The sequence below is a fragment of the Pelodiscus sinensis genome, chromosome 4 (genome assembly GCF_052426305.1).
Source record: "Pelodiscus sinensis isolate ZL-2025 chromosome 4, ASM5242630v1, whole genome shotgun sequence".
Classification (NCBI taxonomy): Eukaryota; Metazoa; Chordata; order Testudines; family Trionychidae; genus Pelodiscus; species Pelodiscus sinensis.
This window is the reverse complement of record NC_143055.1, coordinates 105304989-105325770: the sequence shown is the minus strand read 5'-3', so window position 1 is coordinate 105325770 and position 20782 is coordinate 105304989. Positions and strand designations below refer to the sequence as shown.

Sequence of the window (20782 nt, the reverse complement as noted above, 5' to 3'; positions counted from 1 at the left end):
TTTTATTGCTTGTGTAATAGTCCTTTAGGTTGTGGCAGCCTACGGGTTGGGTGTTTAATCTAGCACCTCAGACTCTGCCGTCACTGGAGCTTGCCTCATTGCACAGTCTGTGGGAAAGGAAAAGCTGGAGAGGCAGTAGCAGAGGAGGAAGGAGGGTCATCCCAGGAAGGAAGTCCAGGACCATGTCTGGCAAAGGAAATTAAGGCATCTTTCCCGGGACTGATCCTTCCTGTTTCCGTGCTTGAAGGTGGGAGTTACAAATATAACAAAGAGGGTTGGAGAGTGGTCCCAGTTTTGTAGAAGTGGTGGGGAGAGGTCCTGGACTGGTTTCAGGAGCAGTGGGTAGGGGTGGGGTGGGAATGGGAAAGGTCCCAGTTTTTGGGTAGGGGGAGATTGTACCTAAAATTCAACATAAACATTCAAAATGTTTGCATTGACCCCCTACTTGTATTTAGCTTTGCACCTTTGGCACTGATGGCTGATCCGAGCAAGCGTCTTAATATTTTAATAAACATCCCTAAAAATCTCCAAATAAGGTTAGCTGCTGATGCAAAAGATTTAAGTAAATCAGAATAAAGCAACAATTTTTTCCAGTAGTCTAGAATAGAATAATCTTCAAGAAATTTAAGTATTATTCTAAACTTCAAAATATTCATCTTTAAAATAAGGATGCTAAATATCGATTAATTTACTAGTTGAGTAGTAGATGGAATTTCCATCAACTAGTGGATACATTCCTTCTTTGAAATGTACAAGAGTCCCCCAGTGGGGGCTCTTGTGCATTTCAAAGTTAGAACTCCTAGCTGATCGCAGGTTCGGTGGAAATGCTGTGTGGAGCCTGGGGTCAACTAGGGAGTCCCCAGCTGATCCCGGGCTCCGTGTGGCACTGTCACTTTGAAACACTACCTCCGCGTTTCAAAAAGACAGCGTTGCACGGAGCCCAGGATCAGCTGTGCAGCGCTGCCCCTTTGAAATGCTGCCATGGCATTTCAAAGTGGAAGTGCCGCGTGGTACTGCCTTTCTCCTCTTCCCCTCCGCCCCCTTTGCTGCCTCTGATAGAGGAGGGGGGGAGAGAAGCGAAGCGACTAGTCCTTAACATTCGTCCATGGCACTTGGCTTTTTTGTTTCTTCGTAAGTGTTCAGCTTTGTTCACAATGTAGATATTTTGTAAAAGTGTTTCAATGATTAGGCATAAAAATATTTTTTAAATTTAATTGCATTTTAGTAAATTAACTGAAGATGGATCTGTATAATATACAACAAGATTGCTGATGTTTGAATTTATTAAACATTTATTTTATTTAAGCTTCTGATGTAAAGTTTAAAACAATTGGCCTGTATATAGGCATACAAAGATAAAATAGTGCAGAAGCTTTGTCTGCATTTTTCTTCGTCTGGCTGTGTTAATTATCTGGCCTTTTGAACCAATACTGTAATTTCTTTAAAAAAAGTTCCCTTGTAACATCCCCACAAAAGTTACTTTCTTGACGAACACACCATCAGTTTTTGGGGAAAACCTGGATATGAACAAGATTGTAGTCAATTCTCCACTGATATATAATCCTACAGTCTTGTATCACTCACCCATTCTTACCTTAGTTCCCTAAAATTTGCAAAAGTATATGCAAATATTAAAATAATAAATTACTAAAAGTATACAATCTTCCTATTCCATGAATTCATATTGAACATTATGTAACATTCATATATCCTACAACATTAGGCTTTGATCCTGCACTTTCAAGAGGCTTTGAATTGACACAACTTGTCTTCAACAGTAGGGCCTTGCTCACTGTGGCTACATCTACACTGCGGAAGCTATTCCACGATATCTCTGGTATCCCAAAATAGCTATTCCATGTCTTAAGAGCAAGCCTGTTGTATCGAAATATAACGGGCTTGCTATTCCAACATCCCTGTAACTCTCATGCGATGAGAGTTAAGGGACATTTTGAAATTACATCTTATTTTGAACAGCGCCAAATTTCAAAATAAGCTATTGCATAGCTTATTTCGAGTTAAAGATGCTGTGTAGATGCACCCTGTGAAACACTATGTTGCTTAGTTACTACATACCACAAGATGAACATGTGGTTACATAATTTTAGGACTCCATATAATTAACACTTCATAATATGAATCAGATGCTCCTTTCTAATTCTTTTAATAAAAACCTTGTTACACTCCTCTGACATTTTGATCTGAGAGAATATTTTGAACTCTGACGTAACTTCAGAGTTACGCTGGGACTACTTTCCTTTTGAACTCTTTACTACTTATGAAATAATATGTAATCAGAAATGTCCACTATTTCTATTAGAGATTATATAAACGGGACAAATTTTAAGGCTTTTTAACTTTTAAGGGATATATAATTTTTGTAAAGTGTGAATTCATTTGAATGAACTTTGCCTTTAACAAAATGTGTTTTTCTGTGGAATATACCTGTATATGTAGAAATAAATAGTAATGCCCAGGAGCATGGGAGAAAGAGGTAATAGAATGAGTTGTCTTCAATGCCCTGATGGCTTGTCTATGTGAACAATTAATGCATGACATTCTGTGTAAGTCTTTTTTGCGGTGCGTTAACTATCTGTGTGGCTCTTAATTTCCTTAGTGTGCTCTGATCTACTCCCATTTTAATAGGGCACTTTTAATGGACAGTAGCAGGGTCCATGTGACAGTTTGTGCATGACATGCTCATGTTAGGTAGATTTTACACCACAACTTGCCATACATTAACTGTTTAGGTAAGCCCTGTAACTTTAAACCTTATGTTTTAGATATGAACTGTACTTTCAGCCTGCTCCTGTACAGAGGGCCAATCAAGTTAGAACTTCAGATTGGAAGACTGGCTGAACAATTTGGAATTGTCTGTTTACTTCCACTTAGTTGGCTTATCTTATTAGTTCTAAGTCTCTAATAATTTACTAAAGAGTGGCATTGTTTTTTTTCTCCCCTTTCAGACCTCTCTCAGAGGAAGAAATTGCTGATCTGAGAGACAGGCATTATGATTCTATTGCTGAAAAGCAGAGAACAGTTGATATGAAGCTTCAGTCTGAGGTAGATAGTTGTGATGGTTTGTATAATTTGAAAGATTTATGATTACTAGATTTGATTAATGGCCTATTAAAATCAAGGAAAACAAGTTTTAAGTCTTGGCAAGAACTTAATAATTATTCACACATATATTAATAGGATTTTTTGTTGGCAAGGTTCTGTAGCTGTGCAGTTACCTTTGTGTTAAAGATGATCACTTAATTCTTTTATTGCTTAATGTAATATGAAATATAATAAAGTAGACAGTCCTTTGTTAAATTCAAACTATTCCAGCTTTTTTCCTTTGGAAAGTAGAAATGTCTTATACATGTTTAGTGGAGAAGGGAAAAACTTTTTTTTTTAATAAACTAATTTCATCATGTATGCCATTAAAATTAATGATATGGTATGGAAATTAGTAATCACTTCCAGGTAAACAAATCTTTTAAACTAATACAAATACATCTCATGTTTAAAACTAGTTTTGTAATTTATATTGTCCTTGGAATGGAAAATACCTAACAATTTTCCCAGTAACAACCATTATTTAATAGACTAGTAGATGTGAGTCACTGTTTATTAGTTCTTTGAAAGAAAAAACTAGCAAACTTACAATACCTTGGATAGAATAATGACCAAGAAAATAGTTTCTAACTATGTTTTATGGTAGTTTGCTTTTTGTTTGTCTTTTTGAGTAACTTTTATTTTAGTAAACTTATATTTTTATTCATAGGAAGATAGTTAGGTTCTGCTTTTGTTAACCCTTATTATTTTGTTCATATACAGTTAGCCTTACAAGAGGAGAAGTTAAGAATAGAAGAAGAGGCTTTATATGCTGCACAGCGTGAAGCAGCCAGGGCAGCAAAGCAGAAAAAGTTCTTGGAGGTGAGGGGAAAAAAAGACCCCAATATATATCAGAGCTTCTGTTCTATTTTTTTTGTGTATGTGTGTACACAGACTATCATAGTTTGATTTTTCTCAGAAGTAATTTCTGAGATGTAGTTTGTTTGTAGTAGTGTCTGTTTTCATGCATAGTCCCTAGAAGTGTGGTATAAAGTATTTTTATAGCAGAGTAGCGCACATGTTGTGTAAAAACATCTGCGCCTATGAATAGTAGCAGTGTTAAATGCTCACTGCTTGTTGCTATTGAGATTGATGTCAGCAGATATGTTTAGCCTGGATATCTTTTTTTTTTTAAATGGGCTTTTTGTTTTCTGTTTATCCAGTAGACAGTTGCTGATCTGTCTTCTTAATACTTACTTACCACTTTGATTTCTTCATGTAAATGTGGCTATATGAATAATAATCTTACTGTATATTATCCTCTAATTGTTAGTACTTATGTGTCCTGCATTTATTGCCTAGAAGATAGTAAGTGTATATTTTCTAATTGAAGTGGCCACAAATATAAAAGAACAGCTAGAATTGGATTTTTTCCATCATCCTTTAAATCCTGTTTGTGACAGTGGTATGTCCAACAAAACACAGTGTACAGGTTGATTAGACAGTTTTAAAAACCTATAGTCACTGAAGAAAGCAGAACCCACATGAAAAATCAATCCCTACAGTTAACAGGGCATTAAGTGAGAAGCAATTTTAAAATTAATGTATTCTACCTTACTCAATGATCTAACATGACCATTATGTCCAGCTCACAAAGCATAGGAAAATTGAAGGTAAATATGAGATTTAATTTTTTTCCAGGATCAAATGTTCCCAAATAGTTATAAGATATCTTTCCATTTTGTATTTCTTTTTCCTTTTTTGTTACTATGTTTTCTGATCTTTCTCAATGATTTTTTCTCACCTCTTCTGCTTTTTTTTAATTTTTCTGTCTTTGGTCTTTGTAAAGGTGTCATTATCAGTAATTTGTTCTATGCATAGGGTTACAAAAATTCTTGGGGAGAAACCCTTCCTAATGCCATGTTCTTAAAAGTAGTCTTTCTTACCCAGGTCCTAGGACATCTATAGTGTACCTTGTTGTTTTTAAACAGATTACCTTGTTGAAAAAGAGGTTGTGATATTAATTAACAGGGAGTGGTGATGGGGAGGAAATCAGCTACTCTTCCAAAAGACACTACAAAAAAAAAAATGTAAAACATACAGTCACTGACTATATTTAAAAGGAAATAATACAGTTCTAATCGTGTTTTAACCTTAAAAGTACACTTCAGGAATATCACTTCAAGTTCTGCCATGCTGCAGATATACTAGAATTCAGTTATGTAAAACTCACAATCCAGTTATATTTCTGTTAATTCAACAAACAGAGGAAAAATTGGAAATACGGCAATCTGTGAACCTGATTTGACCACTGTTGCTTCTGTTAAGTAAACCTTGTAGAGTTTTTCCAATAGAAATACATTCCAAGATACTAAATGTGAGAATGGGTGATAATCAAGTTCTGCATAAGCAAAACTATAATTTTGCAATAGTAGTATTTTCTGGAACTTGCCCTCTATAATTAATTGAATGTTTAAAGAGAGATCTACTTCATGCAACAAAATCCAAATAGCCAGCTTTGCTTATTATATATTGTTGGTAGTGGGGATGTTAAATTTAAATTAATAAGCTAATCGTGTAGTCGATGGAATTTCCATCGACTAGTTGATAAGGGGGGTAGAAGGGTGTTCGCTATTGTTATGCTTAAAAGAAGCACACAGGATCTTTTTCAGGGGGATAAGGCAAAATGCTGCATTTATTGATATTATAACAAAGTAACATGATCACGCACACGCTTGCCCTGCTGATGGAATAGTTACCAGTCTGTTGCTTGGCACAACCTATTGGCCAGATAGGTTGGATGTGAGGAAGGAGCCGGGTTCTTGTCAGTCCGGACTGATACTCTGCAGTCTTAGCAGGACAGAACCCAAAGAACCATAGAAGACACTCCATCCTTTAAAGGATTTTCCTTCCATGTGAGTCTATGCATTTTGCATTGTCGTGCCTTAATCAATCACTCAGCATCACAATCAGTTTTTCTGCGACATAGGTTTCTCTGGAAGTTGTTCTCGCAGTCATTTGATATTCGTATGCTGACGACCCATGGGGGGTGTTGTCTTCCGGCAAAAGTTGGTATCGGTTACCTATAAAGAGGTACTTGACACTAACGTCAGGGTTCATCAATCTGCCTCAGTCCAGTTTGCATCTTCAATGTGCTTTAGCTTAGTTGATAATTATTTGGTGCTTCTGAGTCTCCAGCCCCTCCTCTGACTATTTGGGCATGCAGTGGCCTTCACACTTCTTTCTCCTAAATCATTCTCTCGCTCATTCACACAAACGATACATTGACATAATTGCAGCATGGAACAAAGGGTGCTCCTTGTCACTTTAACAAACTTACAAAGTCTTTCAGCATTAAACTTCTTTCTTTCTATTACAAGGCTTTGTCTATACTGACATCACTATGCATTACAATATTCCATCCCTTCATTTCATCTTCATATCATGCTAACATCAAACAGATCTGGAGCCAAGTTAACAAAGCTATCTGAGGCCTACATCTTGTGTTTAAATTTAATCCAAATCTTATGCTGTAACATACATTCATTATAACTAACTTACTTATTATCTACAAAATTACAAGGCTACACTATCCCTGCTGCGCCTCTGCCTTGGAAATGTAGTAAGAGCTGCCCGCAGCCTAGGCTAATTGGGTAGTCGAGTCGTCTACTCTCATTTCTCCCCCTCATTGCTGCCTCTATATCAGTTGGTTTCTCCCCAGCACCCTCTCTGCAGGCTCTTGTTATATTTCAGATGCAGAGGTGCAGCAGTTGGGACCCAGAAAAAGCTGGGAGCTGCTTCAGTCCCCGCTTGCAATGGGTTCCCTGTTGCTCCTCTATGTCCCCTGTCGGTCCCCCCTCCATCCCCACACTGCGGAGATGGTGCTGGGGGGACAACAGGCTTTTAAGCCAGTTCCCCCCAGCACCTGCTTCTCCCCTTCCCCACTTCTTTGTTTGCTCTGATATAGAGGCAGCTAGTGGGGGAGAGGGCAGGAAATACAAGTAGTCAACTCGACTACATGATAAGCCTAGGATTATCAGGTAGTTGACCATTCGACCACTCTTTTACATCCCTAGTTAGTAGAGGGTTATCTTTTTCTTACCTCCAATCCATCTTCTCTCATCAACCAAGTATTAATAAGAAATGTGTTTGCTTTCTTTGTAACTGCACATTCAAAATCTAGTTGTGCTAATATGTTACTTGCCAAATACTCCACAGTGGGAAAACACTTTTGTGCCAAGAAAACGCATTGTCATCTTGGAGTTAAGGCTGTTAAAATGCGGTTATCTGGCTAATCGTATAGTCAATAGAATTTGTATTGACTATATAATTACTCGATAAGTACCTCTGCAGAGGTGCAGCGGGGCAGCTCCAGGAGCCAACTCGAGCCGGGACTGAGCAGTGCTGACTCATCCCGGCTCCGGAGCCACCTGTGTTGGACTCTGCATTTTAAATGTAGCAAGAGCCACTGGGCTCCTGCATTTAAAATGCAGAGGCACAATGATCAGCGCTAGCCAGGACTGCTTGGTCCAACTCGCGTGGAGTCCAGCAGCCCCTGTTCATGGTGGAGAACAGGAGTTGCTTAGCGGCAACAACCCCTGTTCACAGGGGATCCCAGTTCCCCTCTAGGTCCCCTGCGATGGGCTGCTTCACAGCAGCGTCCCCTATCCCCCCTCTATTAGAGGCAGCAGGGGGGAGGGTGGCACCCTGAAGCCACTGTTGTCCTCCCAGCACTGACACCTGGCCTCCTTCCCCTCCCCCCACCTCCTTGCTGCCTCTCAAAGAGGCAGCAAGGGGGGGGAGCGCTGCAAAGTGAGTAGGGACTGCTTGAGTTCCTGCTCGCCCAGTGCTCCCTGTAGCACTTCTGCTTTTGAAAGCAGAAATGCCCACAGTGGGAACTGGCGCGAGTGGGGACTGAAGCAGTCCCCGCTCATGCCATTTCCCACTGTCTCTCCCTCCCTCTCTCACCCCCCGCCCCCGAGATGGTGCTGGGGGAACCAGCTTTACTGGTTCCCCCCAGCACTGGCTCCTGCTCTCCCTCCCCTCCCCCCCCCCACTTCCTGCCTCTCTTATAGAGGCAGCAAGGTGGGGGGAAATGACTAGTCGAGTCAGCTATGCAATAAACATTTGCTTATCAGATCAACTAGTCGCTTACATCCCTACTTGGAGTATTGTATTAAAATTTTCACTAAACCCATTCAGCCCTTCAGAAGGAGCTCTATTACAGCCATTATAAGGTGCTTGAAGTAATCTTTCATTTTACTTACATTAGTTTTTTCTCTCATTTATATATCTGAGAGGATGCTTACTACAACATGCCTGGGCTCTAGCTACAAAAGTTACAGCATTCCATGTAATCAAAATGAAGTTTTATTTCCTTAAAGGTAATAAACTGATCAGTAGGTATTGTGTAGGCCTTACATTTTTATCCACTATTTTTATCTGAGATTGCAGGGAGGGAGATCAGGTGTTAGTCATCTTAAATAAAAATTGTTCAGAAATTAATGAAATCCTGTGCCCATAAGATACGCATCTTAACTCTACTATTGGGTTGTATCTCATAATCTCAGTTTGTGTAAACATAAGGATACAAAAAAGGCTTTGAACTGAAGAATTTAGAAGAATCAGTAAATGTTTGTCATGTCAAGGAGTAAAGCTTTTGTTCATACAAATCAAACACTTTATCCTGGTATATAAAAATACAAATTATGTGGGAATATTGCTTTGTATTTGAGTAATGTGAGGAAATAAAACTGCTTCCTTAAACTTTAGATTTTTCTTGATTGTCAGATTAAAGATGTTTTCTATTGATCACATGATTTGGATGTTTTATTCTGTTCTTAGTACTTTCTAAAAGCAGCTGAGATATACTATGTTGAGAAGGAGAGATGCTATGGTGAATAAATACTCCTGTTTTCATGTTTGCAAACAGGGTGGTGCCTTATTAACTGATTTTGCATACAAAAATTAGATCAAGTTAGAATGCTGTTTCTCTCTCATTTAGAAAGGCAAGTACTACAATGCAGAGAATCTACTCATCCGCCAAGATTAGGAAGAAAAAATTATTAGTATCTGACAAGCATTTGACCTGTTTAAGGAGCTGTATTAGTAGAATCAAAGTCCTGTCTCTTTCCCAGCTGATATTGTGGCAGCTTTAAATTAGGGATGTTAAAATGTGATTACTTCCCCAGTCAAATAGTTGATAGATTTTCTGTTGACTATCCAGTTAGTCAACAGGGGTAGGCAGCTGTGGCGTTCAGTCTGGCTCATGCCAGATTCACAGCAAGAGACCCACGGAGCAGGGGCCGAGCTAGCACCTTTACAATGCAGAGCAGCAGCTAGGGGGAATCGACTAGATGATAGTGCTACTTGATAAATTCATGCTTATTGGTTAGTTGACTAGACTCTAATATCCACATTCTAAATTGGAGCAGCTGGGATGACATTTTTAGGTTTCACAACAGGGAGTCAATTGACCCCACAAAGGTTGAAACTTGTTAATATTTATAAATGATACAAAGGGTATTAAGTGTGTTTCTTCTGAGTGATTCTTGAAAATTCCTGATATATAACAACTTACGCTTTCTTTGGTAGCAACATAGACTACAGAGGATAATGCAGCAAGCACAAGAGGTTAATAATGGAGAATATCAAAGGTAAGATGTGAAAAACAAGAACTATTGTTTTATTAATGTTTAGTAAAAGGGGAGTGAGTTTCAGCATCTGAGGGTGTATTCTCTCCCATTTTCCAAACATGTCGTTTGCACTCTTGTCTAGAACTTCAAGGTCTCTTTCAATTAAGGGATATTTAGAACATTTTGTTTTCCCCTCACATCCAAAAAGTAGCCATTCTTGCATATGGTCGTTGTCATACTTATGCTTAATATAGTATCTGATGGGGTTACTGGAATAATTCTGGTTCAGAGTTACTTGAGTTACTTCTTCATCTCATGTCTTTCATGATAAGTTTGAAATCTGCATTTATGAATAAATTAATCAGACATGTAATAGAATAGTGTCAGAGCTTTGTGCTTTCTGCTGTTGCAAAACATTTTGTTAGTGAAAGTAAACTCATGAATTTTATTAATGCTAGTATAGAGAGAGGTGGCAGTGGGAGGGAATCAAAGAAATAAATATTTGGAGCCAATAAGAAAATGAGAGCCAAGCAGACACATTTTGAATGAGTCAGAGGGAAATTGTGTACTTGTTAGGGAGACCAGAGAAGAAGAAGGTTGCAGTAATTGCAATTAATGATGCAGAGGGCTTGAGTTAGTTTTACCTGCCTGGGGTGTGATCGGGGGATTTTGGAAATACCATGGAGGAAGAAAATTAATATTTGGATACTTGATGTATAAGGTAAATAAGAGGGAGGAGTCAAAGATAAACTCCTAGGTTATGGATCTGAGTGACAGATGAACAAGATGGTTGGATAAGAATAAAGAAAGAGAAGTAGGTTTGGGAGGAAGATTAAGGGAGTCCAGTTTTAGCCTTGTGAAGTTACTTGCAGGTTATCAAAGGAGATGTTAAAAAGCAGAGATGCAGGATTGGAAAGGAGATGACGAATGTGGAATTGAAATATAAATTCGCAAGTCATCTGTATAAAGATAGTAGCTGAAACTGTGTGCAGATATTTCTTACAGCTAACAAGAGGTGCCATATACACTGGTCCGTAAAATTCCCAAGTGAGTTGAGTACCTATTGAAAGATATTATTTATTCAGATTTTAAAATGGTGGACTTGTAGATATGCTAAAAAAAGTAAATGCTAGGTATTATCACTGATAAGTCTGGGTATAATAAGCAAAATGTTTTCTTTATAGCTCAGTGGCAGAGGAGGATTTTGATTCTTACTTGAGAAATATAAAACTCCAATATGAAGCTTTTCGAAGCAGTAGTAAGTAATTTTCATAATGCATTTTAAAATTAGATTTTCTATAAATAACTGTAGAGCAAAGTGTGTTGAATATCCTTCTCCAAATCAAAATCTGGATTTCTCATGTTTGGGTTTCTACTTCTATGAGACAAACTATTCTGCTTGTATTTGTGAGGTATGGAGACATCTGGAGATGTACTTCATATACCTATCAGAGAGGTGCCTATGCTGTACCCTGCGCTCACATTGTTTAATCTTAAAAGCAAATGAGTTTTGAATTAGCACTCAAACTGAGCTTCTCAGGCTGACTTCTACTGCATATTCAGGGTTTTCCAGGAATTGAAGCAGCAGTGTTCCACAGACACATCCAGAAAACACCTAGGCGTTGTAGGAGAAGGTGCTGTATGTCAGTGGCTTTCAACCTGTTACCAATAGATTCCTGGAGGTCCACAGACTAAGATTTCCAGAGGGTCGGCTCCTCCATTTTAGGTTTTTTAGGAGTCTGCAAATAAAAAAAAGATTGAAAGCCACTGCTGTATGTGTTTTAATTTACTCTCACCATTGAATCAGTTCTGACCCAATGCACCATTATCTTATTAATAGGGTCTGCATTGTTGGAAGCACAGTGTCTGAAGTGTGTGTTTAAAAAAAAAATAAAGAAAAAAAGAGTATCTGGCTGCTTGTAATTACGGATCCTGTAGAACTCTTGTTTTAATGCTGGCCAGATTCCAACTTGCATAATTGCATTCTAGGTCTAAATCCCTGTGTAATTTTAATTGGATACAGTGTTCTTCACTGTCCTACCTTAATTGTTTAATGTTGTAAATTGTTAAAAATCTGCTGTATGCTCTCCCAACAGAGGATACATTTAATTAAATTGGTGATTTGTCAGATAGTGATGCTGAGGCTTAATTTTAGTAGGTTTGCAAAGTGCATGGTTTCTAAGAAAAAGTTGCTATGGACATGTGATAGTTTTGGCTATTAAATCTGGAAATCAAACATGTATGAATTAAAGCTTCTTTCTTGATGTAGGACTGTCATCTGATGCTACTATTTTGACACCAAACACTGAGAGCAGCTGTGACTTAATGACTAAAACAAAATCAACAAGTGGAAATGATGACAGCACTTCACTAGATCTAGAGTGGGAAGATGAAGAAGGTACTTATTCTGTCATATGATATTGTTGGTCACGCAAATCTTGTACATGTCAAAAATATTAATTATTTCAATGACTTATGTATTGTATGTAGTTTGACCATATAAAAAATATTGTTTCTTCTAAAGAAGAAAATTACTTAAAACTGAGGGGTTTTTTTTAATGTGTACTTCTTTCTTAGAGCCCTGCAGATATCTGTTTTATATCTCCAGGTATCTTCATCCGCAGATATGGATGTGGATATCTGTGGCTCGTATGTGCAGCTACACAGGTGGATACCAATTCTCTTAAGTCATTCTCTTTGAAAATTAAGAAGACTGTGTCACAAGGAGATTAGCTTAAACAAATTTATAAGAATAACTAATATTTTCAGCTGTCTGAACAGTAAAAACTAAGTTCCTTAGATTCTTAACCAAATTTGCATAATGTTTTGACATTACTACTAGTGAGGTTACCATGCATATCTGCAACAAAATATAACAGTAAATAAATACTGCCCCCTTGTGAGCAAGTAGCATCAGGAAATGATTATTATTGCTTGCTTTTGTTGTTTCACAACCTAGCCTAGGATGCAAAAATAATTTAATAGATATACATAATTGTTTAAAGGTAAATATATTCCTTACTATTTACATGTGGGTTTCCATCCTTCTGACACAACCCAAAAGTTGTAGTGATCTAGAAAAAAGATCTACAGATTGGTCTTGAAAAATTCATTTTTGAAAGACAGAATTTTATTTTGGCTCGTTCTAAAAATATACGGGTTTGCATTTGAGCAAATTTCTGTAAAGGGTGAATTCCTGTTAAAATAACCTAAGCCTAGACAATGATTTTTTTGTTGTTGTTGTTGTTGTTGTTGTTGCTAGTGTTAAATAACTTGAATTTCTATCCACTAGTGGATTAGCAGCCGGTGCAGAGTGGATGATAAATATGCTCTCATTGGTTGCTTGCCCCACACAGAAGGTAGCGGGAAGTTGCATTTAGGACTTTCTCAAACTTCTGTGTTCCTTTCATAGTCTTGGATAAAACCTATTGCTATTTTCCAATCAAGTAATTAGAAAAGAATAGATGAACAAGGTAAGTTATATCTGAAGGAGAGATGCAGTCCTGCTCAGCCATGGTTGAGGGGGGGAAAAGTGCTATTCTGACTGAAACAATTTTGGTAATCCCAGAGCAATAAATCTTGTGAACTACAGCAGTTGGCAGACTTCAACTAATAAAGCAGTTAAAGATTTAAGCTGGCATTTCATTGTAATCCTTGACAGTAACGTCACTTCCATTTTTATCGCATTGATTTCTAGCCAACTGACTAAATAATTGAAAACTTATTCATATATAATTATTTGGTGACAGACTTTCAAAATTGAAAACTAAGTATAATTGAGATCATACTTTCTGCCAGTCACTGGGTGATTTTGCCAGTGGTGGTATCTGGACATATATGAAAAGGAAGTATATACACCACAATCCATTTCCTCAGTTACTTTAAATCTTGAATAGAAAAAATAACAAAGTGGATCCTTAGTATTCCCCAGCAGTCGTATGGTTCCCACTCTCTTCTTTATTCTCCCATGTCCAGTATCTCCTCATCTGGCCCCACTGTAATGGCATTGTGAGGAACACAGTCTCTCTGCCTCCCTACCTGCTGCTTGTTGCTATGACCAGTGAGCCCAGCTACCTATTCTGGTGCTATAACAGCCCCTGGTGGGCAAAAGGCATAATTTCATGCCCCTCCTGCAGGGTTTATTTTCTGCAGAGGAAGAAGAAATCTACAAGGGGAATGAATTCTAAGTGTATGCATACACACAGAATTCTCGTAGGTGTATACAATGGTGGTAACACTCTTTCCATTTTATTAGTATCTCTGGAAGTTGTTAAACAGAAGATACTGAAGTTGGACACTTTAAAAATCAGTGGGTCCAGATCACTTGCATCCAGGAGTTTTAAAAGAATATTCTGGGGGGCTCACTCAATAGTTAATGTTGATTTTCAATAAGTCTTGGAAAAATGGGGAAGCTCTAGAAGAATTCTGATTTTAAAAAAAGGCATACAAGATTTCCTAGCTATTCATAAGCCTGACGTCAATTCCAGGTAAGATAGCGTGGCTGATATAGGAATAGGACTTACTTAATAAAGAACTAAAGGAGTATAGTGAAGTGAATCCAAATCAGCATAAATTTGACAAAATTAACTTTATCTTTTTGAGGCAATTACAGTGTGATTGCTAAAGGTAATAGTATTTATGTAATACACTTAAACATCTTTAAGGCATTTTACTTGGTGCTGCACATTTCAATTAAAACTAGAATGAAATAGATTTAACATAGCCAGTTTATCATTTAAATGTATGCTAACTGATGACTTAAAAATGTCAGTGTACAAGGGGATCCGTGTGCGTGCGTGCGTCCGTCCTGAGGGGTCCTGCAGGGATTCGGTCTTCGTCTATGCTATTTGACATCATCAGTGACCCAGGAAAAAAACACAAAAATCATCACTGGTAAAACTTGTAGATGAGACAAAAAGTGTGGGAATGGTAACTAATGAAGAGATCGGGTTTAGGGTTATGAGTGCCCTAGAATGCTGGATCTATGCTTTTAATAGGGCTATATGTTAATGAATACATCTGGGAACAAAGAACATAGGCCATACTTACAGGATTGGGGGATTTACTTCTGGGAAACTCGGGCTTTGAAAAACATTTGGGGGGGGGGTATGGTGGATAATCAGCTGAACATGTTTGGCCAGTGTAACACTGGAATATCAAGTTAATGCAATATTGGGATGCCTAGCCATGCAAATATCAAGTAGATATAGAAGTAAATTAACCTGTATATTTGGCACTGGTGTGACTACTGCTGAAATGCTGTGCCCAGGTCTGATGTTCATAATTCAAGAATAATGTTGATAAATTGGAGAGGGTTCAGAGATGCCCCATGTGAATGATTAAAGGATAGGAAACATGCTTATAGTGATAGACTCATGGAGCTTAGTATATTTAGCTTAACAAAGATTAGTCTATAAGTACTTACATGAGGAATACACATTTAATAATACGAACTTAAATCTAGCAGAGAAGAGTATAAGACAGTTAAATGGCAGGAAGTTGAAGCTAGACAAATTGAGATTGGAAATAAATTGAAATTTTTAACGGCGAGAGTAACCTTTGGAACAATTTCTCCATCACACACCTTTTTTAAAATCAAGGGTTAGAAGTTTCCAGTGGATTTTCTCTAGGAATTATTTTGGGAAAGGTTTATGGCCTGCATTATACAGAATGTCAGACACCGTTTTCACAATGTATCCTTTCTGTGCTTACATTTTCTCTTCTCTTCTAAATATGTTATGGTTCACAAGTTGTCATGTACAATTAGCATGGAACTGCAATGTAATTATGCTGCCATTTCACCATAATAGCAATATAACTTGTTAAATGATATTATGTATCTCTCTTGCTAATGCCTTCAGTGAAATGTCAGTAGCAAAGGAACAAAGACTTAAATAGAGCCTGCGTTATAAACTGAACAGTTAACGATACACCTCATTTGAAACTAGAAGTACAGCGTCAGGCAACAGCAGAGACAAAACACATACAATACCGTGTTAAATGCAAACTATTAAAAATAAATGGAAAGCAGCGTTTTTATTCTGCACAGTAAAGTTTCAAAACTGTATTAACTCAATGTGCACTTGTACATTTTAGCAAGAACAACCATAATGTTCAGTTCTTCTTTGAGGCTGTCCTGGGCGGTGCTCCACCTTAGGTATTTGGGTGCCCCAGCGCGCCCGGCCGGAAGATTTGTATAGCAGTGCTTTAGCTAAGCTGTTGGCGCATGCGCAGCAATCCCAATGTGACAGCAGCTAATGCATATGCGCGAACCCTGATTCCCTCAGTTCCTTCTCTGCCGCCTCAGGCGCCAGTCAGAACCTGCAGTGCGCTCTGCATTGAGCTCTTCAGTTACGTACATAGCCTTTGATTCTTGCCTTTTAGTCAGACGTAGCACTCAAAACCAACCAATAGACAGTACATCAGTGTTCACCCACCCCGTAACTAAAAGGTTTCTCAGAGGCTTGCGAAACACCTCCCCTCTCCTCAAACCACCTCTCCATAAAGGTGGCCTTTCTGGTGGCCATAACATCTGCCAGATGGGTGGGAGAAATTGCAGCCCTCATGACAGACCCACTTCTTACGGTCTTCTATGAAGACAAGGTGGTACTTAGGCCTCACTCAAAATTCTTGTCAAGGTCTCCTTTGCGTTCCACTGCAATGAACCTATCAATTTACCGTCGTCTTTCTCAAACTTTACGACAATGAGACGCAGGCAATGCTTTGTATCCTCGATCTCCGCAGGGCCATTGCGTTCTACATAGATAGAACGACACGAATCCACAATACCAACATTTCATTTCGACTACAGAAACATCTCTGGACTTCCTGTCTCCTCTCAGAAACTTTCCAAATGGATAGTAGAATGTATAAGACTGGCTTACTCAACCTTTGCCAAAGAGCTGCCTGCACAACAACGTGTGCAGTCCACCTGAGCCATGGCTGCATCAACTGCATATGTCCAGGGCGTCCCCCTGTTGGATATTTGCAAATCAGCTACCTGGTTGTCCATCTATACTTTTGCGACCCACTACGCTGTCAACACATATCCTTCTAGGGCAGCGGTTCCCAACCCTTTTCAGTCCCCGTACCCTCTTGGCTTTTAGTAAACCTTCCCATACCCCCTATTCAATATGAAAGGAAATAAATTCTAGACTCTAGAATCCACAACTGTTTTCACCAACACTACTACTTTTGGAATATTTCAATTAGGATAATCGAGTTATTTACCAAATATTCCTCCTACCCCCTTGACAAGCTTCTCGTACCCCCTGGGGATACACGTACCCCAGGTTGGGAACCCCTGTTCTAGAGGAACCCTTTTTAGCCACCCCATCCTGACAGCTCTCCATAGAGACACTATACCGAATGAAGCACCCGCCTCCAGCGGACACACTGCTTTGTAGTCACCTAAGGTGAAGCACCCACAGGGACAGCCTCGAAGAAGAAGAGAAGGTTCCCTTCTGCAGTAACAGAAATTCTTCTAGATGGGTGTCCCTATGGGTGCTCCACCACCCACCCTTCCTCCCCTCTGCTTCGGGGCATCCTCTCACATGCCTACTGGGGCAGAAAAGAAACTGAGAGGATCCGGGTTCGCGCATGCACATTAGCTGCTAGCCCGTCAGGATTGCTGCACATGCGCAAACAGCCTAGCTAAAGCACTGCTATACAAATCTTCTAGCTGGGCATGCAGGGGCACCCAAACACCTAAGGTAGAGCACTGACAGGCACACCCATTTCGAAGAACTTCAGTTACTGCAGAGGGTGAGTAACCCTCTCATATGAACAACCTCCATTCTTGAGATGTTTGTAACTCTGAGGTACTACAGTATTGCTAAACTTAAATAAACCACTCCTTCTGTGGAGTGGATGTAAACTTTTTCCTGGAATCTCAAGTGATAAAGTTGATTATATAGACAGCATACTGTAAGTGAATTAGAATCATTGCTATAATTCAAATGTAAAATTAGACCTTTAATTAGGAGAGATGAGGAAACCTGCCCATAATGAAAGCAGAGGTACTACAGTCAATCTTTGATTGCCTCTGCGAGCTTTCACTCCTTTCTCTGAGCAAAGGAGACAGTTTATACATCTCTGGACATGATACGGCATTGCTAACCTCCCTTTCTTTTGAAACATTTCTAAGTTCTGCAAAATTCTGATCACCTGAATGTGCCCTCTGCACAATGGAAAATGTGTTTAGCTAGGGAAACAATTTTTGAATATTAGAATCTTTGTTTCACTTAGTGAAGATGACTTCTGAAATTACTATCAGGAAGCTAGAAGGGATTCATTACTACAGGTCATGTGATTTTTAACAGGAGTTAGTAGCTTTCATTGAACCAGAAAGCTTTCATTGAACCAGAAAGCTTGTAGCACTTCTCAGCCTCTTGAACGCTAAGATCAGGTGTATTGTCTTTTCTATGTGCAGTATGTTCAGAATACATACATACTTATTAAGTAGAAAGAGCAGGAAGTTGACTAGGTGGAAAATATTATCAACAAAACCTGATATTATTTTAGCCATGCTTGCCTTTTTTTAAAAATGCTAGAAAATAGTTTCATTCTCAAAGTCCTCTTAAATTGCAGGCATGAACAGAATGATTCCAATGAAAGAGCGCTCTAAAACAGAAGAAGATATACTCCGGGCAGCACTGAAATTTAACAGCAAAAAGACAGGAAGTAATCCAACCTCAGCCTCTGATGACTCAAATGGTTTGGAATGGGAGAATGACTTTGTTAGTGCTGAAATGGATGATAATGGCAATTCAGAGTATGCTGGATTTGTGAATCCTGTAATAGAACTGTCTGTGTCAGACATACATAAACCCAGCACTGATCAACAAGACAGATAGTGAACTTGTGAGGCCTGTTGATCAGTGATAAAATGTTTAAAGTTAAAGGGAGTGTACAGAAAGTTGAGTCCTTTCTATCAGAAAAAGAAGGAAACTGAATCAATATTCATTAGAAAGGAATGGGAATGATTTGTTATCTGAGTTGCTTCAGAATTAAGTGCAATTTTATTGTCTACCTTTTAAATGTTTATGAAAATACTGGGATGGTTCTATCTTGTATATTTCTTGAAATTTGGGATTCATATAAAATTATCTGCACTAAGTCACAGCTTGACATACTTGTAATTTAACTAGTCACTTAGTTTCAATGTGTTTCTACTGGTTGTTTTACATGTTGTCATTGGCCTAATATTTATCTTGAGAATAAATACCCTACTTAAGTTACCTTAATACTGGAATGTATTAAGTGGTGGGTATGGTTCTGTGGCCTTCCATGTGCAGGAGGTGAGACTAGATGATCATGAATGGTCCCTTTTGGCCTTAAAGTCAGTGAGAATGTGAAAGTAGAGACATTACATTTATAAACTGCCTTTTTTCATAATCTACTTTTTGATTCGTTCTTTAACATAGGAAGGTAGAGTCAGCATTTGAAATGTTGATTGTTTGAATTTTCTTGTGTCAACCATAACGATTCAAATGGCATATCCAATAGAAAAAAGATTAGACAAGATTGGTCCTGTAAAATGAGGTACTGTGTTTAGTGAAAGTATGCTACGTAAAGATTTTTTTTTTTTTTTTTTTTTTTTAAATAGCTGCCCTTCAGGAAATTTTGAAATTTGAAAGTTACTCAAAGGAAAATTCAGAGGACCAAAGATTAAATTTTTTTCCTACTTAAAACTCATCAAATGTGATAGTACAAAAGTGTTTAGAGAGACTTTTTACTCATGGAATACTTATTTCTTCAGCTTTGTATGAATAATTCTTATAGACAGCATTGTGAACAGACTTGCAGTATATGGAACAAAATCACTTTTTGCTAGGTTTGGAAGAAAGCCACAGGATCTATGTTAACACAAATAGGAGTACTCATCCTTTCCAGTTACGAAACAGTACATTGAATTTTTCAAGCTTTCATATGCTTTGTAACTGGAAAGTTACCATTGCTGCTATGAGCTGAAACGTAAGCAAGTCTTCATGGCATCTGATGTATAGTCTCCCCTCACATTTTGGTTATGAATTATATAAAACATTAACTGGAGAGACTGTAAAACACAGCTGTGTGTTTTTCCTGAACTTTCAGTAAAGCTTTACTCTCCTAATGTAAACTGTGTTCCTCTATAGCGTATTTCTGAATAAGGATTTTCATGTGTGGCTCTTTATTTTTAGAATAAAGGCAATGCACTTTTTCAAAGTTACAAAAATCTGCATCATCAGAAATAACAAAAGTATATATTGTCTAATGTGTAATCCGTTTAGATATCTGGGCACCTGTAATATGGCAAGGTCAGGGTAGTTTGATCTTCCTAATGCCTTTTATCTAAAAATATAGTACCAGACACTGACTAAATATGTACATACACTGACACATTAGGAAACAGCTAAATCTTTTAATGTACTTAACATTCCATTTCTTAATTTAAGTTGTAGCTATGTTGTTGGAAATATTTCAATGTAATACTTGCATTTGCAATGCCTGAAATATGTTTTTAAAAGTTTGTACATCTCAAATGTATATTTTTTTTGTTTTGGTGTAAGCAACTACTGTAATTTTTTTCTTGACATATATTCATATACTGAACTCAAAGGAAAGGCAACTTTCTTAAGCTGTAAATAAACTTTTTTACTCAAAAAGTAACCCACATAACCTTTGCCCTTTTTTTCTGCTTAATAATTATGAGACTAATTGTTCTGCAAACCATAGTCACACATGAAATACTGTTGATGGCAAAGGATCTTGAATGCTGAGCAAGCAAAAATCAAAAAGAGGAACGATATAACTTGGACTGCAGATAGTGACACATGTTTAACCGTAGTAATTAGTAGCATTCCCTTTCAGCAGTTAAATGAATCATAATCATTTGACTTAAATAACAACGGAGTCTAGATATATATATATATATGCACACACCTTTGGAAACTATAAATATACACAAGTATAATTAAAATGGTTTTTGAAGGATGGAAATACCTTTACTTCAATATCTTCATTATGCTCAGTTACTTTCTTCCTCTTTTGTTTCTGTTTTCAAAAAGAAGCTGATCAAGTGTTGATGTATTTCTGCTTTTTTAGAGTTCTCTTTTTGTTCAATT

The 20782-nt window shown here is 37.9% G+C and overlaps 1 protein-coding gene across 1 annotated transcript in view; it reads left to right on the top strand.

Annotated features, from left to right (window-relative positions):
* AP1AR (adaptor related protein complex 1 associated regulatory protein) overlaps positions 1-20327 on the top strand; it is a 33503-nt gene extending 13176 nt beyond the window's left edge. The window contains exons 5-10 of the mRNA XM_025182708.3: positions 2967-3063; positions 3826-3924; positions 9637-9698; positions 10862-10935; positions 11947-12075; positions 18267-20327. Coding sequence (XP_025038493.2) covers positions 2967-3063; positions 3826-3924; positions 9637-9698; positions 10862-10935; positions 11947-12075; positions 18267-18532 — 727 coding nt within the window. The 3' untranslated portion in view covers positions 18533-20327. The remainder of the gene's footprint in view (positions 1-2966; positions 3064-3825; positions 3925-9636; positions 9699-10861; positions 10936-11946; positions 12076-18266) is intronic.
* The last annotated feature ends 455 nt before the right edge of the window (positions 20328-20782 follow it).